Raw genomic sequence first — 19,081 nt, 5'->3', positions numbered from 1 at the left:
GGTTTGCCTCTATACATGGCTTTTAGTGATTGCATAGAATTCAGAGTGCAGTCATGCTCCAGCTACTGGTCATAGACGACTATGTGTGGAGGATGGTGTATATCTAGCAGCTCCAAGTTAGAGCATTGACTGCACACCACTCTGGGTCGCACCGAGGTCAGCTCCATTCATTGTGCAACTTATGTTAGAACAGAGGCTGGAGCGTGCACCTTCGCCTAATATTTATTATAAGATTGAAATGTAAATGTATGAAGTGCCCAGGGGTCAACAAGCCACCTGGGCACTTTTAAAAACATGCATTCACCAAACTGGAGATTACACCACCCTTGTGGATTCAGTCTCATGAGGCTGCCTCCTGGGGGAGCCATTCACTTCTTGACTTTTATGTGCTTGAGTGTCAAATCAGGACCTTGCGCCTGGGTTATACCTTCAGTTTTGTGTTGGTGCACTCCTGCCAAAAACACATCAGGAAGAAATTAGCAGTCTAACTGCAGTATAATTGTATGATTTTTACTGCCAGTTGTAGCAATCTAAGCTCAACAGCATAGTAAATTTTAGTTTTGTTGCTAGTAAAATTAGATATTTTGGGAGTTCTGTTTACTTGATGTTGATAGTGATGGGGGTGTTGTGATGAACTCACAGTAAATTCTGAGAGCCCGATAAGTTACTCTGCAAATGCTGGGTGGCAGAGGATTAAATTATTGGTAATGTTTTTAACTGCATTCTGAATATGTGAATGGAGCAGTACTGTGGGGTTAGTAAAAGAATCATAGGAAATGTATAATTAAAGTTGAAACTCCAATCTGTGACCACTTTGCCAGGAAATAGGACTAGAATTTTTGCAGTATCCAGCACTTTACATGCAAACTGGCTGTCAGTAGCCATTTTGAGCAATCTTTTTTTTTTAGAGATACAGCACTGAAACAGGCCCTTCGGACCACCGAGTCTGTGCCGACCAACAACCACCCATTTATACTTATCCTGCAGTAATCCCATATCACCTACCTACACTAGGGGCAATTTATAATGGCCAATTTACCTATCAGCCTGCAAGTCTTTGGCTGTGGGAGAAAACCGGAGCACCCGGCGAAAACCCACGCGGTCACAGGGGGAACTTGCAAACTCCGCACAGGCAGTACCCAGAATCGAACCTGGGTCCCTGGAACTGCGAGGCTGCAGTGCTAACCACTGTGTCGCCCCAATCTCTTTGGTACAGTGCGGGCAGGTGTAATAAGTAAAGTGGGCATAACATAGGAATAGCAAGTTTTACTCCTTTTCTCTTCCATCTTTCTTTGGTAATGTGAAAGTATTGAAATATTAGGACTGGATTTTACCAGCCCCCTGATGTCATGGGTCGTGGTAGGGGGTGGTGCCTGGAAACTAACTGTGGTAGAGCCCTGCCACGGGCCTCGAAATCAAGAAGGCCCTGCCCCATATTACCGGCTGCGACGAGGCCTCGTGGCGGCCCCCCGCGATGGAAACTTAATTTAAATAAATGTTGTTAATTGCATAATTATTTACCTTGTCGCGACGGCCATCCCACTCCAATATTCCGTCTGGATGCCAGAACTCCCACACCCTTGGAACTCCGTTTGGAGATCCGAGGCGACACACTGGTGGCAAATGGGAGTGAAGTTACCAGGGCTGGGGTGGCGTGGGAAAATCTCTTGCTATTGGTTGAGGGGATGGTGGGAAGGGGTTGAAGGTTAAAGTGAAGAAAGTTCGGGGGAAAAGGTCGGGATCGAGACTTTTTGGGAGGAGCGGGCAACTAGTAATGTTTTTACTCATTAGGGGTTGGGAGAAGGGATTGAAACTGTTAATAAAGTTTTCCATTTAATTTTTCATTACCTGCACCTTTTTAAAAATTAAATCAAACTGAAGGGCTGGAAGCCCTTTAAAAATGGCACCAGCAGCTGCATGGTATTGCCGGGGATGGAGCGCCTGCCCCCTCTACAGCATCGGGGCGGGTGTTCCGCCCCCTCCATGTAAGTGAGTCGCCGTGCTAAATATTGCGGTGGATCAGCAGTGTACATCACGCGCGTGTGGCGCGCCATTTTTGAGGCTCGCCGCTGAAATTGGCGGCGTGCTGTAAAAATTCAGCCCTCGGTGTTTTTAAAGGAGACTATGACTGATGTGCTCTGGTCTTGATGTGGAGAAAATATTGGAAGCATAAAATATTTTACAAGAGCATTGTTAAATGTAGCTGTGCCTACTGACCAACTGGTTAAAAAACACTAGTTTTGTCTCCAAAATTTATTTCTTTTGGCTTACTGCCTACCAATAGGGATAATAGGTTTATGCAATATATTAAACACATATTGGTCTGTTTATTATTGCATAGTTCTGTAGTTTGCTGGAATCCACTGAGAACTGCAGTTGCGACTGGCACAATGTACTTGTTATTTTCTTCAAGATCATTTTTCTTTTTATGCCTATTGCTGTGGAGCTCCTCGGGCGCTGGCAAATTCCTCATCCAAGTGCTTAGTCTTAACATATAATGCTGGATAATGAGTGCAGACAGGCAATTTGACTGTGTGGGACATCAGCTGATTTTGTTATTGCCCAGTGCTTAGCTATGACAACTGCTGGAAAGTGCAATGAACAGATCAGGAGTGCAAAGCTTAGCTGTTTCTTTTTTCTCTGTCTACATGATGGGTGAGTCATACTGGTCTTCACTTGTACACCTCTTAGATGCCAGCTTCTGATACCCTTAGTAAAGGACTGAGAACAGATTAATGCACAGGGCAAGGAAGTCACAGAAAAGGACACACATAAGTAAAAACAGAAGAGCAGAAATATTAAATAAACAACATGTATGCATTCTAACAGGTGAGTATATTTGGCATTTTTAAGAGTGTCATGTAAGTGACCTGCAGAGTATGTAGGCTGCCCTGTTCAGTATTGCTTCTGATTTAATAAGTATGAATCACAATATACGTGTCAGCCATCTTAGAGTAGCAACATGAAAGGCCCCAGTTTAGCCATCCTCACAGATTGACGGAATTAGATGTGGTCTATATTTGGTGTGTGGCGTGACATCAGAGAAAGCTTAAATAACATTTGAACTACCATATTAAGTGGTTTGCCTTTTAGGCTGTATATTTTTAAAGGAAGAAATACATATGGGAGAGGGGTATAGATTCTAGAAAAATAAACAAAAGAAAATAACTGAGAACTCTGTGCATGTTTCCTTTGCAAGATATTTAGAAATACTTTCCCTTGGTATTGTTTATGAACATTACCCTTCCTGATTCTGGGCAGAATGCAAAAGTTTTAAATGGATGAGAGTTTTGTAGTGGTTTTGAATTACAGCAGACCCATAGTGAATCTCTTGTGTGTATATTACACAGTACTTGTATTTTTTCTTTAACCTCTCGTCTGCTAACCTCATATGTTGTATGTAGTACTGTCTGATTTACAATACGTTTCCTGGCTGGCAGTGTAAAGGTTAACTAAATGTAAGTGATATGTGTTGCAGTTTTCACTAAGGACAGCTGAGGTAAATGGGAAGAAATCTCCATTAGTTTAGTGTATTATGGTTTTGCATATCGTGTATTTATTGAAAAACAAGACACCTTGTCTTTCTGTTGTAGATGGTTAGTACAGCTGCTTTCATGCAGCACCACAAATAAAGTAATTCAATCCGTCTCCGTCACAGTGGGCCGTTTAGTTAACTGCTTCCATCTGTTGCCTGCTGTTCCCCTCACTTACGACCCTCTTCCTCTCTTGTCCCAGCCCCCCTGAGGAAGGCGAAGTTTGTGGAAAGCCCTCGAGTCCCAGAGTCGGAGCTCAGCTCCCCAACCAGAACCACAGCCAAGAAGCCAGACTTGGATGCTTTCTGCCCTGGTAAGCATGTGCAGGGTTCAATTCTCCAGCAGTTAGCAAATTTGATAGTTGTATTGTTGAGTAGGCTGGTGCATATGTCATTCAAAAGCCATTCTCAGCAGTGTCTTGCTAGAGCCAAAAGCTGTGATGTGCGTGAAGCTGTTGTAATCTATGCGGTGGAGGTCTGGTAATGTTTAGGCTGCTTTTATTGTATAACATTGAATAGAGGATGAGAAGGAACTGAAAAATGTTGTAGAGACAGAACATTTTTCTTTTAGAGGAGAATAAATCTGTCAATGATTGCATAGTGCTTTGAAGTAATTTGGTTCAGAAAGTTCTGTTTCAAAGTTGTCCCTTCTATGAGTTGTATTATAGAAAAGCCATAGTTGAACTATGTGTCTGTTTGTTGTGATAATGGTCTGGTCTGGTGTATTTATGTTCCAGGTATACATTAAGTGGTCTGGGAGAGAAAAATGCTTGCTGTGATAAGCTGCATTTAGAATCATTATGTTTCATTTTGTGATGTGGACAAGTTAAACATTTTTTGCAAATACATTTTGAATGGACTTGAGATGGGAATAAAAATCTTTGAACGTTTTTTGATACAGAAATGCTACCCCTAAGGCCTTCAACTACGGAAACGTATTTCTGTGCTTCATTTTTAAATGCTGTACCTAGTTTATTTCATGCTGCAGTTCAGCAAATGTTGCTAGTAGATTTTAAGGCTTTGCTGATTCATCTAATACCAGTTATTAAAGGGTCCCTTTTAAAACTGCCTTGTAGGATATCCTGTTCAGAAATTCTGCAGGATACCTATGGGATCTGGAAACTGAATCTTTGGGTTTCTGTAGCGTAGGTTTAATTATAAATCTTAAATGGCAACTTTCACAATACCTTACAAACTGCAGTTGCTTCAAAGGAATTCTGTGCTTTGTGACTGTGTGTTTTTCCCCTCTTCTTACCCCCCCCCCCCCACCCCCACCCTATGCAAACACTTCTATTTTTTTTAATCTTGTTTTTCTCTCCCTCTTGAGGTCTCCCTGAGCTATGCATCATTTCCTGACTGGCATCTGCAAAAAGTCATTAGGAGGTGCTCAAGGTGTCTCAACCTGTGACTTCCCTTCCCCCACACTCCCCCATCCTTGCCAGTTAAGGAAATGTCTCTAGCCTGCACTTCGTATCATTAGACAAGGTTGAGATTTCACTCAGCTTTGAATTACAACCTCAAACCTGTATCCTACTGTCTGTGAAGGCCCATTGGCACACATAAGCACATTCCACTGTGCTGTCTTAATGCAGTGAGATTTCTAAAACACAAATAAAAGTAGCAAATATAACCCCTCTATTCAAGAAGTGGGGGGTGGGGGAGAGGCAGAAAACAAATAACTATAAGCCAGTTAGCTCGACGTCTGTCGTGGGAAAGGTGTTAGAATCGATCATTAAGGAGGGCACTTAGAAAAACTCAAGGTAATCGGTAATAGCAAGGTTTTGTGAAAGGGAAACCATGTTTAACCGATTTATTGGAGTTCTTTGAAGGAGTAACATGCGCTGTGGATAGCGGGGAGCCCAATGAAGTACTGTCCTTGGATTTCCAGAAGGCATTCGACCAGGTGCCACATAAAAGGTTATTGCGCAAGGTAGGAGCTCATAGTGTAGGGAGTAACATATTAGCGTGGATAGAAGATTGGCTGGCTGGCTGGCAGAAAACAGAGTATGCATAAATGGGTCCTTTTCTGAGTGGCTGGATGTGATGAGTAGAGTCCCGCAGGGTCCTGTGCTGGGTCCTCAACATTTTACTATTTATATCAATGACTTAGATGAGGGGAGCGATGGCATGGTAGCTAAATTTGCAGATGACACAAAGATAGGTAGGAAAGTATGTTATGAAGAGGACATGAGGTTGCAGACCGATATAGATAGTTTTGAATGAGTGAGTAAAAATCTGGCAGATGGAGTATAATGTGGGAAAATGTGAAGTTGTTCACTGGCAAGAATAAAAAAGAGTATTACTTAAATGGAGAACGACTGCAGAATTCTGGGGTGCCGAGGGATCTAGGTGTACTAGTGTATGAGTCACAAAAATTTAGTATTCAGGTACAGCAAGTAATAAAGAAGACTAATGGAATGCTATCCTTAATTACGAGAGGAATTGAAAATAAGAGTAAGGATGTTATGCTTCAGTTATACAGGGCATTGGTGAGGCCACATCTCGAATACTGTGTGCAGTTTTGGTCTCCGTATTTAAGGAAGGATGTAAATGCGTTGAAGGCGGTTCAGAGGAGGTTTACTAGATTAATACTAGAATGAGCAGGTTGTCTTTTGAAGAAAGGTCGGACAGAATGGGCTTATTTTCACTGGAGTTTAAAAGAGTGAGGGGAGACTTGATTGATGTATATAAGATCCTGAAAAGTCTTGACAAGGTGGATATGGAAAAGATGTTTTCTCTTGCGGTTGAGTCCAGAACTTGGGGGCACTGTTTTAAAATTAGGCGTCACCCTTTTAGGACAAAGATGAGGTGAAATGTTTTCTCTGAGGGTTGTGCGACTTTGGAACACTCTGCCTCAGAAGGTGGTGGAGGTGGGGTCATTGAATATTTTTAAGGCGGAGGTCGATAGATTCTTGTTAGGCAAGGGAATCAAAGATTATCGGGGGTAGATGGGAGTGTGGAATTTGAAACACAAACAGATCAGCCATGATATTGAATGGCGGAGCAGGCTCGAGGGGCCAAATGGCCTACTTCTGCTCCTAATTCGTATGTTCATGTGTATGTTTGGTATGTACGAATGAGATCTCCCAAAATCTCCCCATTGATACAACACTGTCCCATTAAGTTTCAGTACTAGGTTTAAGCTATTTTCTAATTTTACTCGTGGTGTGCAGTAGGTAGAATATCATTTGATATTGATTTGTTGCCACTAGTCACATGTACCCAAATGTGATACTGAAAATTATTTGAATTCAAATATGAAATATTGCATCATCTTTGTCAGCAGAAGACCTTTCAGACTATTCTGCTTTTTAGTTGATTTAGTAATTAACATTTTGATTTTGAGACAAGGAAATGGACATTTAGACCAATGAATCCAAGCTTTCTATCTTACCATATCCCTCAGTTATCCCCTTTTAATCATGTTAAGAAAATTGGATCTTAAAATGATTCAACTTTAGAATTGCTGAAAATTGAGACAGGTTTTTTTTAGATTAGAGATACAGCACTGAAACAGGCCCTTCGGCCCACCGAGTCTGTGCCGAACATCAACCACCCATTTATACTAATCCTATATTCCTACCAAACATCCCCACCTGTCCCTATATTGCCCTACCACCTACCTATACTAGTGACAATTTATAACGGCCAATTTACCTGTCAACCTGCAAGTCTTTTGGCTTGTGGGAGGAAACCGGAGCACCCGGAGAAAACCCACGCAGACACAGGGAGAACTTGCAAACTCCACACAGGCAGTACCCGGAATCGAACCCGGGTCCCTGGAGCTGTGAGGCTGCAGTGCTAACCACTGCGCCACTGTGCGGTTGCCGAAGCATTTCGTCTTAATCAGGACAATATGCAAGAATAACCAATGTAAGGGAAAAACAACAACTAATATTGTATGAGAAGATGGTGCTGATTGGTTGGCAAGTGAACTCTGATTGGTAGAGGTGTTGCCATGGAGAATACACCAGTTTATGGTGACTGACAGTTAACTGCCAAGCTTTGTTGGAAATTTAAACCAGGCAGCTTGATTCTGATTCGTCAAGGCATTTCCCTGAGGAATGAACCAGCGAATGGCTGTCACTTACGTTGTTTAGCTGAAACAGGCACAATGTGTGTACATGTTCTTTCTGTCTGCAAAGCACAGGGCTCTGTGTATTAATATATGTAGCTTCCAGTATGCGCAATTGCGCCACACCGCAAGCGCTACTAACAGTTTTAAATTGGTTGTCAGCGTAATTCTTAGCACACTGCGGATTATTTAGCATATGTTGTCCAATCGCAGAATCACATCTAATTTTGGACACTGTGTTTTGAATTTTGCAAGCACGGGCTGGTTGGACATGGCCTGTACCTTGCCCATTGCGAACAGCAGAAGGTTGTTTGATACGATCCGCCAGTCTTTGGGACTTATGGCCTATATACCTAGCATCTCACGCATTGAAATTCATATATTTCATTACTCATTTGTGTGATAGGGAGGATGTCTTTTTGGCTTGACGGCAGCATCCTGTTAGTGGCGAACACCACACGTGTTGCTATTGCACAATAGCAGCATGAAACAGCTAGCTTTACCTGTTGCTCAAATTTTTGATTCAACTTTCCGAGTACTAGCTACATAAGGTGTTGCACTGGAGATGGTGAGTTACAAAAGTTCTTTCAGGTATAATAGACCCCTAACTACTTGAGTTATGCTGACTTTTCACAAGAAAGACAGAATGGCAGTGTGGTATTATCAGTGAGTTTTTTTGTTCTATTTACTGCGCAATCTATCTATCGGATGGTGTGATATTGGGGCAAACTGATAAAATTGCATACTTGTGCACAGAATGTTTTAATTGGTAAAATATTGTACTAAAATAATGCTTAAGGGTACTTCTGTTTTCTATTTTAAAGCTGTAGTAATGAGTTGAATTGCTATTGAAAATGTTGATGAGCATAGTGGGGATTCAAAGCTGATGCAGTATAATTTTCCTTGTGATCTATTCAATGCTTTTTATTTGTGTTCTTATAAAGCTGCACATCAATAAACTTACAAATCAAAAGACATTTCCTTGAAAAGGATGATTACTGTTGGCATATCGTTTTCAGAAAAAGTCTTGTTTTGTTCCAACAAAAGAAGGAGGCTTTCTTCATGAAATAAAGTTATTACACTCAAGTTCAATCCTGCTTGGCCGAGAAACTGATGGACAGAAAACAATGCTTTTAATAGGCCTGACTGAATTGCCTTTGCACCACATTGTAACAACTAAATGTGTAAAACATATGATGTACTTGATAGTATAACTTCCCAAGGTCAACTTAAATAGTGGAAGTAGCTAACTTCCTCAGTCTTTGAGGTTTTAAGTTGTGTTTCCGTACCAGGTGACTGAAGTTCTGCAAAGATGGCCTGTCTAGGAGCAATGGGAACATTGTAGGGAAGCTGAAACCTTCAATCATTTTCTATATGCAAGATTAATTCCAGACGTTTCAGAGCATTTCTTGTAGCATTTGTTTTAAATGGAAGAGAATTCAAGGTACGCAGTCAGATTTAATGATCCAGATTTTGCTGGAAAGGGTAACTTTCAGCGTGTACTGTGAATTGAACTTGTTTGAGCATTTTTATTTTTTGAAAAAAACCTGCCCAGAAAGTTGCTGGAAGGTCGACCTGATAAATGCGAGGATAACAGGGTATTTGAGACCTTGGTGAACAATGGGACAGTGTATTTTCTTCATCAGTAAAATTAAAGGTTTTGAGCAATAAAGGAAGACGAGTTAGAGTGGGTGAATTCAATGTCAAATCAGGTACAGAAAGAACAATAAAGAGAGAGAAAGATTGGATTAAAAGAGAGAAAAAAGAGACAGGAAAAGTAAGAAAAAAAATTACATTTAAAATTTGACATTGTTAAAATCTCTAACAACAATTCAAAAACTGTTGGAATGAGACTCCGTAATTTAATTTGTTCACTTTCCGGACCAAATAAGTTTATTGTCAGTCAGTAACAATTATCATGTTAATAGGGTGCTTACACTATCAATTACTGGACTTAACTTTCTGTGGTGATTTTAACAAGCAATTAATGTGCAAATGCAGCAACTTCACAAAAGTCACAGGGAGGTCACCGGCGAGATGCTGTGCTCACAAAGCTAACAGTGGAGCGCCCAAATCAGCCAGCAACTTGTGCTGATTTTCAATTTAAATGGCAATTCACAGGTTATCTCTTCCTCACCACTAGTTGCTCACCAGTTTGCGCGTTAATAGCGGTGTGCATCATTCAGACGCCATTATTTTTCAGCAAATGTTGGGTTAATTTGGTCCGTTGATTTGTAGAGTTGGGAAGAATGTTGTAAAGCGAAAATGACAGTTCTGGAGTGAATTATTAAGTTATTGATGGATAAATATGAGTTAGGACATTGGGGATAACTCTGCTGCTCTTGTTCAAAATAGTGCCAAGGGATCTTTTACATCCACCTGAGAGAGCAGAAAGGGCCTCGGTTTAATGTCATTTCCAAAAGATACACCTCTGATAGTGCAGTGCTCCCTCAGTACAGCATTGGAACATCAACCTAGATTTTGTGCTCAAGTCCTGGAGTGGGACTTGAACCTACAAACTTCTGACTCAGAAGTGAGAACGCTACCAACTCAGCTACTACTGACACACATTGCACAGTAAAAATAATTCTATTTGTGGTAATTGTGTAGCTTTGTGCCTTACAGATATAGCATTTTGATGGCTATTTTATTGCAAATATTTCATTAGTTCTCTACTCCAATCATTTCTGGCTGGTTGAGTGAAAACTACAGATTATAAAAGGAATTTGTGATTCTGCTAATTTTGTATGTTGGATTTTGGACAAAATAATTTTTAAAAGTTTTTTTTTGTGACTCCCCTGTCCTCTCATAAATAATAACACCTACAGCCATGAGAAATATTTTGCTTCCTGGTGTGTTACTTTGCTCTTGAAGCATTTAATAAAAAGTGGATCCAAATAGATCGAAGATGGAAGGCCACATAAATTCTTACTCGGCCTGTTGTGACTTGCGTCAATGAGACTCCCAATTGGATTTTAGCTTCAACCTGTATGGGGAAGCCCCTGCAACTTTCTCTCCTGGCTGAAGCAGATTAGCTGCTGTTGGAAGGGTGAAAAGGGCCTCCAAGATAAGTCAAAATCTTTCCTTTGTTGCATCAGGAGGAGTAGGAGTGCCCCATAAGAAAAGTGATAGCCTCCCCTTTCCCAGACTCCCTCTCCTTTCCCTGTTGCGAGACCCTCCCGAAACCCTCTTTCCATGCGTTACCTGCTTGCTAGTGAGCCTTCCTTTGCTTCTCTGGCTGTCTAAACTTCTGCTTCCACCCATTGCAATAAATTGCATTTATGCAGAATGTTTCATGTCCTGAAGTACTTCATAGCCAGTCATGTACTTTTGAAGTGAAGTTATTATTGTAATGTAGGGCACAGCAAGGTTCCACAAACAGTCGAGATAAATGACTAATTAATGGCCTGGATTTTGTGGTAGTATGGATGGCGAATCTGTCAGACTTCTATGGCATTACTCTTCTGAAACTGACAGCAACTTCTGGAGTCCACACCTTTACAGTTAATCATGGAAATTCAAAAGTTGCTGTCAAGTGATTCTACGCTTCACCACAAGGTGCGCTGTTGAAGTCCTTGCAGTCTGCTATCATTTAGAAATCACTGACCTAATGTGAATTTGCCCTTTTATGCCATTAGTCTTGCTATAAAAACCCTTGAAAAAGTTGAATGAGGTGTAGTTGGATGTTTAACCATGCACTAAGTTCGCAGTTACTGCTGAAGATACTCTGATCCTGAAAAGCTAATTCGTTATTTGTGGAATGCCAAATTTCTTCATTATGATAATTCCCCATTTTTAAAATAACGTTTTAAAAGTGTTTGATATTTCAACTTTTACCTAATTCCGTGTCTATGTCCCAAACATTTATACCGTTTGCTGTAAAAATTATATTGAAAAGTGAAGGATAATCAGTGCATTTTCCTTCCTTGTTTTCTGTCTGTGAGAACACTTCAATGTGATTGGCTGCTTACCCTGCTTGATGATATCATTGTTGCTGGACATCTGGAGATCCCCTTGACTGGCGTCAGATTCAAACAAACTTTGGGAAAGGTGAAATCCACGTTCATAGAGTTCACACAATCTTTGTGGGCCTCGTTCAGCGAGTTTAGCAATGAGCACCGTCTCTTTGCTGCTGACCGCAAAGTCCTGACAATCTGATTTAGCGCTGTTGGCTGAGGAAAAAACATTGGTGAACCCACCAAGAGAGTTACCGTGCTTCTATACAGATAGTGGCATAGGATCTTTGAAGTCTGATCCTGATTTGTCTGTTACATTTCTGTCCCTTCACCATCCCCCAGTCATGACCTTGTTGACTCTGCCAGCCATCATACTGATTCAAAATTCCAACTAAATCTTTGAGACTGCACAAAGCCTGCATATATAGGTTGCTTCATAACATCCATGTTATACTGACGGTTGTTAAATTATTCTGTATTTTGAAATAAATTCTATAAAATTATGTTCATTCATGTTTCAGCTTAAAATGGCTAAAATGGTGGGAATCTGTATCTGACATTAAATTTTATTTTGTACATTTATATTTCCGGCATTCAATAAATTCTCTAATTTGCATCTAATGCCAACAGTTAGTGGCAGGTTTGCAATCAGAGTGGTGTAAATTTAAGTTTTGCTGCATTTCAGTCATTTGTTGATTTGATATGGAGCTTAATCAATTGCGCAGGAATTTTATACTTAATGGCAGCTAACTGAAGTTTTAAGTTAAGAAACACATTGAATTTCCAGATTATCTTAAGATATAATTCATGTATATTGAGGATGTATATATTAGCAAATAAAAATCTTTGGTACAAAAAGTCAGTTGGTTAAAAATATACATTAGAATCTTGTGTTGAGTGAACAACAAGGGAGTGTTTACATTAAGCGTGCTCAATCTGGCATTAAGAGAATGCTTCAGGATAAGTTGCAGTAATAGTCTTGAGTATTACCTGGACAATATGCTCCTGTGTGCATTAATGTTCTAAAATGTGTAATGATAAAGAAAATGTGAAAACAAATCACCTAGGTGTCTGTTTAAATAAAGCATCGTGATAATGCGATGCCAAAACGAGTCGAGCAAAAGCATTTAGTTTGGAAAAGTTGTAAAAATGACGGCTGCAATCATAAAGCCAACCACCTCAAGGAGTGCTTTTGTAATTAAATTAATCTAAACTAAAATGGCGAGATTGTGAAATACTTAGATGATAAAGACAGTATATAACTGAGCCACACTGGCCAGTAGGTCACATGTTCAATCCCTGCTCTGCGCTAAATTAAATCATATCAGCTCAGGTCACAGCTGGAGTGCTACAATTGGCTCCCTTGGGTTAGGGAGGAAAAAATCTGCAGGTGCTCGACTTTCTGATTGCCAACTAGCTGGTTTAGAATGTGTGTGTATATGGAGGGTGAGGGCAGAATCTGATTTGGCTGTGATTTCTCCTCCACCCTCGGCATGGTCCTGGCTTGCTGATCTAAAGAAAAGGCACTTGAACGAGAGAGCAGAAGTTGACTGGCATCTGTAAGATACAATGCAAAACAAGCATGCTCATGTTAGCACTAATTTCTTATTGTCATGATGTCGTAATTGGAACTATCAGCTTGGTTTAATATGAGCGTTCTTTAGAAATTTTGGGCTGAATTTTATGCTGTCCTCCGTGTCTGGTTTGGAGGCAGGGAGAGAATATAATCGGGCGGGATAGTGGCAGGGGGTACCCTGCCACCCACCTGTCTCCACCCAAATTAAGTCTGGTGTGGGAAGGCCTGTGAACAACCTCCCCACCCTGTTGCCAGTTGAGGCCCTTAAGTTGGCAATTAAGGCACTTAGTGCCTGAACGAGGGACCTGGCATCGGGAAGGAGGCGGTGCCCGCTGAAAGCCGCACGCCTGCCCTTGCTGCTGATTCCCCCGCCCCCCCCTACCCACACTACCCTTCCCCATGAAACCCCTCCCACTCTGGCTTACCTGGGTCCAGGGCCTCGGGTGAGCCGAGTACCAGCAGCAGCCACTGCCTCCACGGTGGCACTGCTCAGTTAAAGAGCTGCCAGCCTCTGGTTGGCTGGCAGCTCTGAGGGCAGGAGTTCTGCCATCAGGATCCTTGATCTCAGGGAAGGCCCGCCACTGTCTGCTTAAGTGCCCAATTGGCACTTGATCTGGTGGGCTTTCCCCAGAGGAGACAACGCGGGGCTCTCACTGGCGCTTTGCTGGTGGTCAAGACCCTCGTCGCCATGATCATAGCCTTTGTTTCTGGTTGGTTCTTAGAGAGAGTGCGTGTATGTGTCTGCATCTGTGTGTGTGCACATGCTGTAGGGCACTGTGGCAGAAGGTGTTAGTAATAATTAATGGTGAAAAGAGTGGCTTTTCTGTTTTGTCAAACCTCAGTGAGGAGCCCATGATCTCCTGTCCAAATGGAACGTGTAGGGCTGAATTTTATTTTCCTGCCACTAAAAATGGCAGCCTGCATGTGCGAGCTGCGCACCACCATGCCGCCGTGATCTTGAGCGTGGTGGCTCGTTTAAATATGCAGGGTGGACAACCCTCCCCCACCACCAATCACTAGGTGGGGGTGGCCTCATGAAGCCGTGAATGGAGTCAGCTGTCTCTGCGCAGGCATCGGTACCATTTTTAAAGGGCTGCCAGCCCTGCTCAGGGGATGCAGAGTTTTAGCACCCCCCCCCCCCCACCCCACCTCCCCCAACAACACTAAAAAATAAATGTTTGGTCTGTTCTCCCCCCACCTGCCCCCCACCTCCCAGATACACTGAAATTGCAGAGTTGACCCCTCTCCATCCCCCCGCAACTGCGCAAAGTGCAGAGGTCACCCTTTCCCCCCACCCCAACACTAAAAATGCTCTGATCGTCCCCCACCTTGGTGGTGGCAGCTTTCCCTGGACGGGAAAGTGAAGGCACGTGAGTGCCGCCTGTCGCACTGAAGATCTGGAACCAAAGGTAAGATTGTGGGGAATTGAATTTAAATGTATGCATAGAGTTTGTTTAAATACTTAAAGTCAGATCCTGTCGCTGAGCGGCGGGGATGGGGTGCAGCCACGGAGCCTCGCTGCCGGCAGGAAGATTCGGCGCAGCAATCCTGGCGTTGGGCTCCGTGAAAGGCTGCTGCCACTCCGATCTTCCAGGCATCCCCTGCCATGGAGCCGGACATTGGGAGCTCAACAAAATTCAGCCGTAATGTTTGGTTACTGGTATCTTATTTTATCAGGCATAGCGACGTCAAAAGGTATTAGAACCCAAATATTACTGTGACATGCTACAGATGTCCCCTATGATTTGTTCATCGTGCTGACTGTCTCTGTTTACCACAGTAATGCAAAAGTTCTTGCCTGCAGCCCAAGGACATGATCCAGCAGATATAACTGGTTTTAGGCAAACAATCCCTTATGTATGTCCTCGGATTGCTAAGGCAAACACTAGTGTACAGTAACATCAAAGCAATATTTGAAGACTTTCAAAACAGACAGTGTAAAATGTACTGTATATTCTTCGTCATTTACATATCCTCCCTACCTCTTGGAGTAAAATTTAGCGTAAATGACTCCAGAGAAACTGTGTATTGATTTCGTAAGTATACAGTGCCTTGGCTACCACTCCATGGTCACATCAGGCACAGCAGTACCTGTGCTTGTTTGCTTTTCACCGGCTAAACATGTTAGTATTCTCCACTCCTCGAGTTATACTTGTTATCAAATTAGGACAAGTTTATACTGTATTTACAAGACCAGGCTAGAGTAAATAGTCACTGTTACCTTCACAAATGTATTAAATTGGCCAGTCCATGTTTCCCTCCAGGTTCGAACCCAATATCTGGGTTGGTTTCTGGTGATTTGTGTTGAGAACAGATATTTGCTTATTTAATTCATATGCCAGACCTAATAACTGTCTTTGATAGGTCAGGCCTATGAATAAAACAAGGAAAAATTAGAATAAAGAAAAAGCAACACGGTAAGCCTGGCTCTCAACTAGCCCCATTTTCTTTAATAGTGAACCATAAAGGGATAGGTTCAGTACAGAAAAGGGGCCTGAGATACTAAATTGAAAGCTTAAGAAGAAAAGAAAGACTTGCATTTATATAGTGCCTTTCACAACCAGAGGACATCTCAAAGCATTTTACAGCCAATGAAGTACTTTTGAAGTATAATCACTGTTGTGACGTAGGAAACACAGCAGACGATTTGTGCACAGCAAGCTCCCGCAGACAACAATGTGATAATGACCAGATAATCTGTGTTTGTGATGTTAATTGAGAGTTAAATATTAGCCTTCCCTACGTGCTGCACTGGAGTGTCGGCCTTGATTGTTATACTCAAATTCTGGAGTGGAATGTGAACCAACAAGCTTCTGACTCACAGGCAAGAGTGCTACCAACTTAGCCACGGCTGACATCAATTTTGTCCCCACTGAGTGTGTTACGGAATACTCTCAACTGGGCACTTGTCATTTGAAATGTTAGCCAAAATCAAAACAAATTAAGTGCCTCCAAAATTAAGATAGTTTATTGATTCTAACTTCTGCCAAAGACTTGAAATGACATACAAGGTACAATACCTGTTCCTCATCAGTGGGCACAAATGATGCAAAAGATACTCTGGCCATAGTACAACACTACCACCTGCCATATTTTCTTCAGATTCTCTCAATACTGTCATTCTCTAAGGTGCAACTCAAAATTATATTTTATATTATAGGAAGAAATATCAAGAAATGGAAAAGTCAAGAGTTACTGATCTCTGTGTAACTAACTGAATTGGGCACCAGTTGGTGCTCTGGCTACATCAATACATGAGCATTGATTAATGTGCTTGGCCCAGAGTAGAGCTTCAAATTTCATATCCTATCCTATCCAACAAGACGTCTTACTATTATCTCTGGAACATTGCCTGTTTCCATCCCCTACTCCCACCGCCACTGAAATCTTTATCCATCCTTTAGTTACCTCAAGACTCTATTACTCAAGACATCCTCCTAACTAACCTTCCAAGTTTCCCCTTTTAAGTTCCAATCACCCATTACCTCTCCACACTGGCTCTCTCTCAAAGCTTTAATCCAGGGAAAGTATAAATGAATGCAAAGCATGTGTGAAAGTGAAAAATAGCTTTGACTTATGTTAAAATAAATACTCTTTTTTTTGGTGGAAAAGTCAAGTTGTCTCCTTCAGTAGCGGTTCATGTATTTGAAAGGATTTGAATGCAAATTCAATAATGAAAATGTATAATTTTTCAATTCAACATCTGAATAAAAGCAGTTCACTTTCTTTACTTCAGAAAGCATAGCAAGCTGAGGGAGACAAAGGGTTCTCTACATCTGAATTTGATCTTTTTTGTTTTTACAATGAGTTGAATTTTGAAATCATCTGAGGTAAACAGACTTTGGTTGACATCGCTTGTATTTTGGTAGTTAGCAAACATATTTGTTATAATTAATGATGGCTGAGCGAGCTGTGGTGAAGGATAAAAATTAAGTACATAGGTAAAGGAATGTATGGAAAATAAAAGCCACTCATGGACTGTTTTTACAGAATAATGAACAGAGTTGTGGAATATTTTTCTGAAACACCAGTAAAAATTCCAGAATACCGTTTAATAAAAATGGAACATGACTTTAAGCAGTCACCATAAATTAGTGGCTCTAATATATTGGGAATTACATGTCTTAAGAACCCTATTGTTATGAGGCACCATATCCTTTGATTCACTGTCAGCAGTGCTACAGGAGATTTGCTATTGTATATGAAGTATACATAAGCACTCGGCTCTACATCGGTAATACATCTGTTAGGTAAATAAAAATTGAAATTGCAAACTATATCTGCACTTATGGATTCACTGTTAGTAACTGAATTATTCCAGCTTTTGCACATTTTAGCGGCTTACACACCCTCATTTCTGAGAAAGGCTATTCAGGCTTTCAAACTTTATCCCTTTGGTATTTTAACTCTTCCAGCCTAGCATTCAAGTGTATTTTGAATGCCACTATCTGGAAGATTATTGCATACACATCATTCTTTGTGTGAAGAATTTCTTTCTGGTATTGTATGAATTTATATTTCACCACATTACTACTTCTGACCCTACTTGCCTGCCTAATAATAGTCATATACAGGATTTACCATGTCTCCTTTCAATATTTTTAGTACTTTGGTGCTGCCCAATCATGACATTCTTGTCCAAAGTTATTGAGATTAAACTATCTTGAGCTGTCCTCATGGTTTGTTGCTTTAAATGTTGAACCATTTTCGTTGCTCTACTCTGCATCTTCTCCAGTGCTTGTCCATCCCCTCTGTGACATGGTGATTGGAACTATGTACACAGTGTCATGTAGGCCCCCAGAATGCCAAGAATGAGGCATATTAATTTTGTCATATGAATATTGATTTTAAACTTGCTGGGAAGAAGAGAAGGCCTGTTACAAGGGCTGCCAGACACTTAGCTGAAAAACATTTGCACGCTAACAGACGGTGCTTATGGAGAAAAAAGGACCATTCCCATTCAACCCACAATGGATTTTGATCACCAGACATTGAAGGTGTAAGGAAGAGCATTCCAGAGACTGCTAAGGTGATACAATCCACAAAAGCCAGGACTGGTTAAACCAGCTGGTCACATGACTAACTGGCTGGTCCAGAGTTTTTTGAACTAGTTGCAGAGTTTTTGAACACAAGAAATACTGTTTACTCCTGGAGTGAGAAGACCTCTCCTGTCTGCTCCTATCTCTTTCTCACAAGCCTCTGGCCCCACTGAGGACACATGAACCACAAGAGAGTAAATTCTCATACATAGCACAAGGTTTAAGAAGAATACTAGGCCCCAACGAAAAACAAGACCTACCTACAATCAAGGACTCTACAGCGAACTCGAAGAACAGTAACCAAAACCATCTTCAGATGTTGGCTCAAACTTTTCCACTTTATTTCTTTTCTATCTCTATCTGCATGTGTGTGTCGCATATGTATGCTAGCATGGACGCATCATGTATCCGTAGGAGTTAACTGAAGTTTAATAAAGTTCAACCTTTTTTTCTTTAAATCTAAGAAAACCTGTTTGGCCAGTTTCTTTGCCTTATAATTGGAAGTTAGTGAACTAAGGGGGAGCTCAAAAAATGGTGTGTTTAAAAATTAAACCCTGTAACGGTAAGACCAGGTGGAGGCTGAGAGGAAACCCTAGACCCCTTTCTCACCTGGTCGTAACAACAGTTTTCCAAGTGTGGTTTTATCCATGCATTGTATGTCATAAAGATATCCTCAGTCTACTTGTATTCCACTGTACTCGCTATAGTTCTCTCCATAGTGTGAGGTTTTGTTAAAATTGCCTCCCACATTCGGACCACAAGGACATCCGAATCCCTTTCTGTCCTACCTGTGCGAATTCTGTTCCATGCATTTTACATTTAAGTCATATATTGTTTCTTACATTAATTCATACTAGTATTTCTGCAGTCAATCTGAATACCTCAAACTAAAGGTAAGATTCT

The 19,081-nt window shown here is 41.3% G+C and overlaps 1 protein-coding gene across 16 annotated transcripts in view; it reads left to right on the top strand.

Moving 5' to 3' along the window:
* Window positions 1-19,081, top strand: part of tanc2a (tetratricopeptide repeat, ankyrin repeat and coiled-coil containing 2a) — a 1,142,739-nt gene that overhangs the window by 684,206 nt on the left and 439,452 nt on the right. For 10 of the 16 annotated variants that reach the window (XR_010969054.1, XM_068013145.1, XM_068013151.1 and 7 more), the window contains one exon: window positions 3,736-3,846. The exons of 4 other annotated variants lie outside the window; for them this stretch is intronic. Coding sequence is in view for 9 of the 12 variants with exons in the window: in XM_068013145.1 (XP_067869246.1) it covers window positions 3,736-3,846 (111 nt within the window). In the remaining 3 variants the exon portion in view is untranslated. Of the gene's footprint in view, window positions 1-3,735; window positions 3,847-8,116; window positions 8,176-8,982; window positions 9,052-19,081 lie in introns of those variants that run through there. 2 more of the 16 variants (XM_068013154.1, XM_068013155.1) reach the window with 2 other exon arrangements.

The sequence above is a fragment of the Heterodontus francisci genome, chromosome 33 (assembly GCF_036365525.1).
Source record: "Heterodontus francisci isolate sHetFra1 chromosome 33, sHetFra1.hap1, whole genome shotgun sequence".
Taxonomy (NCBI): domain Eukaryota; kingdom Metazoa; phylum Chordata; class Chondrichthyes; order Heterodontiformes; family Heterodontidae; genus Heterodontus; species Heterodontus francisci.
The sequence above is the reverse complement of the archived record's forward strand: the minus strand, read 5'-3'. Positions and strand labels throughout refer to the sequence as shown.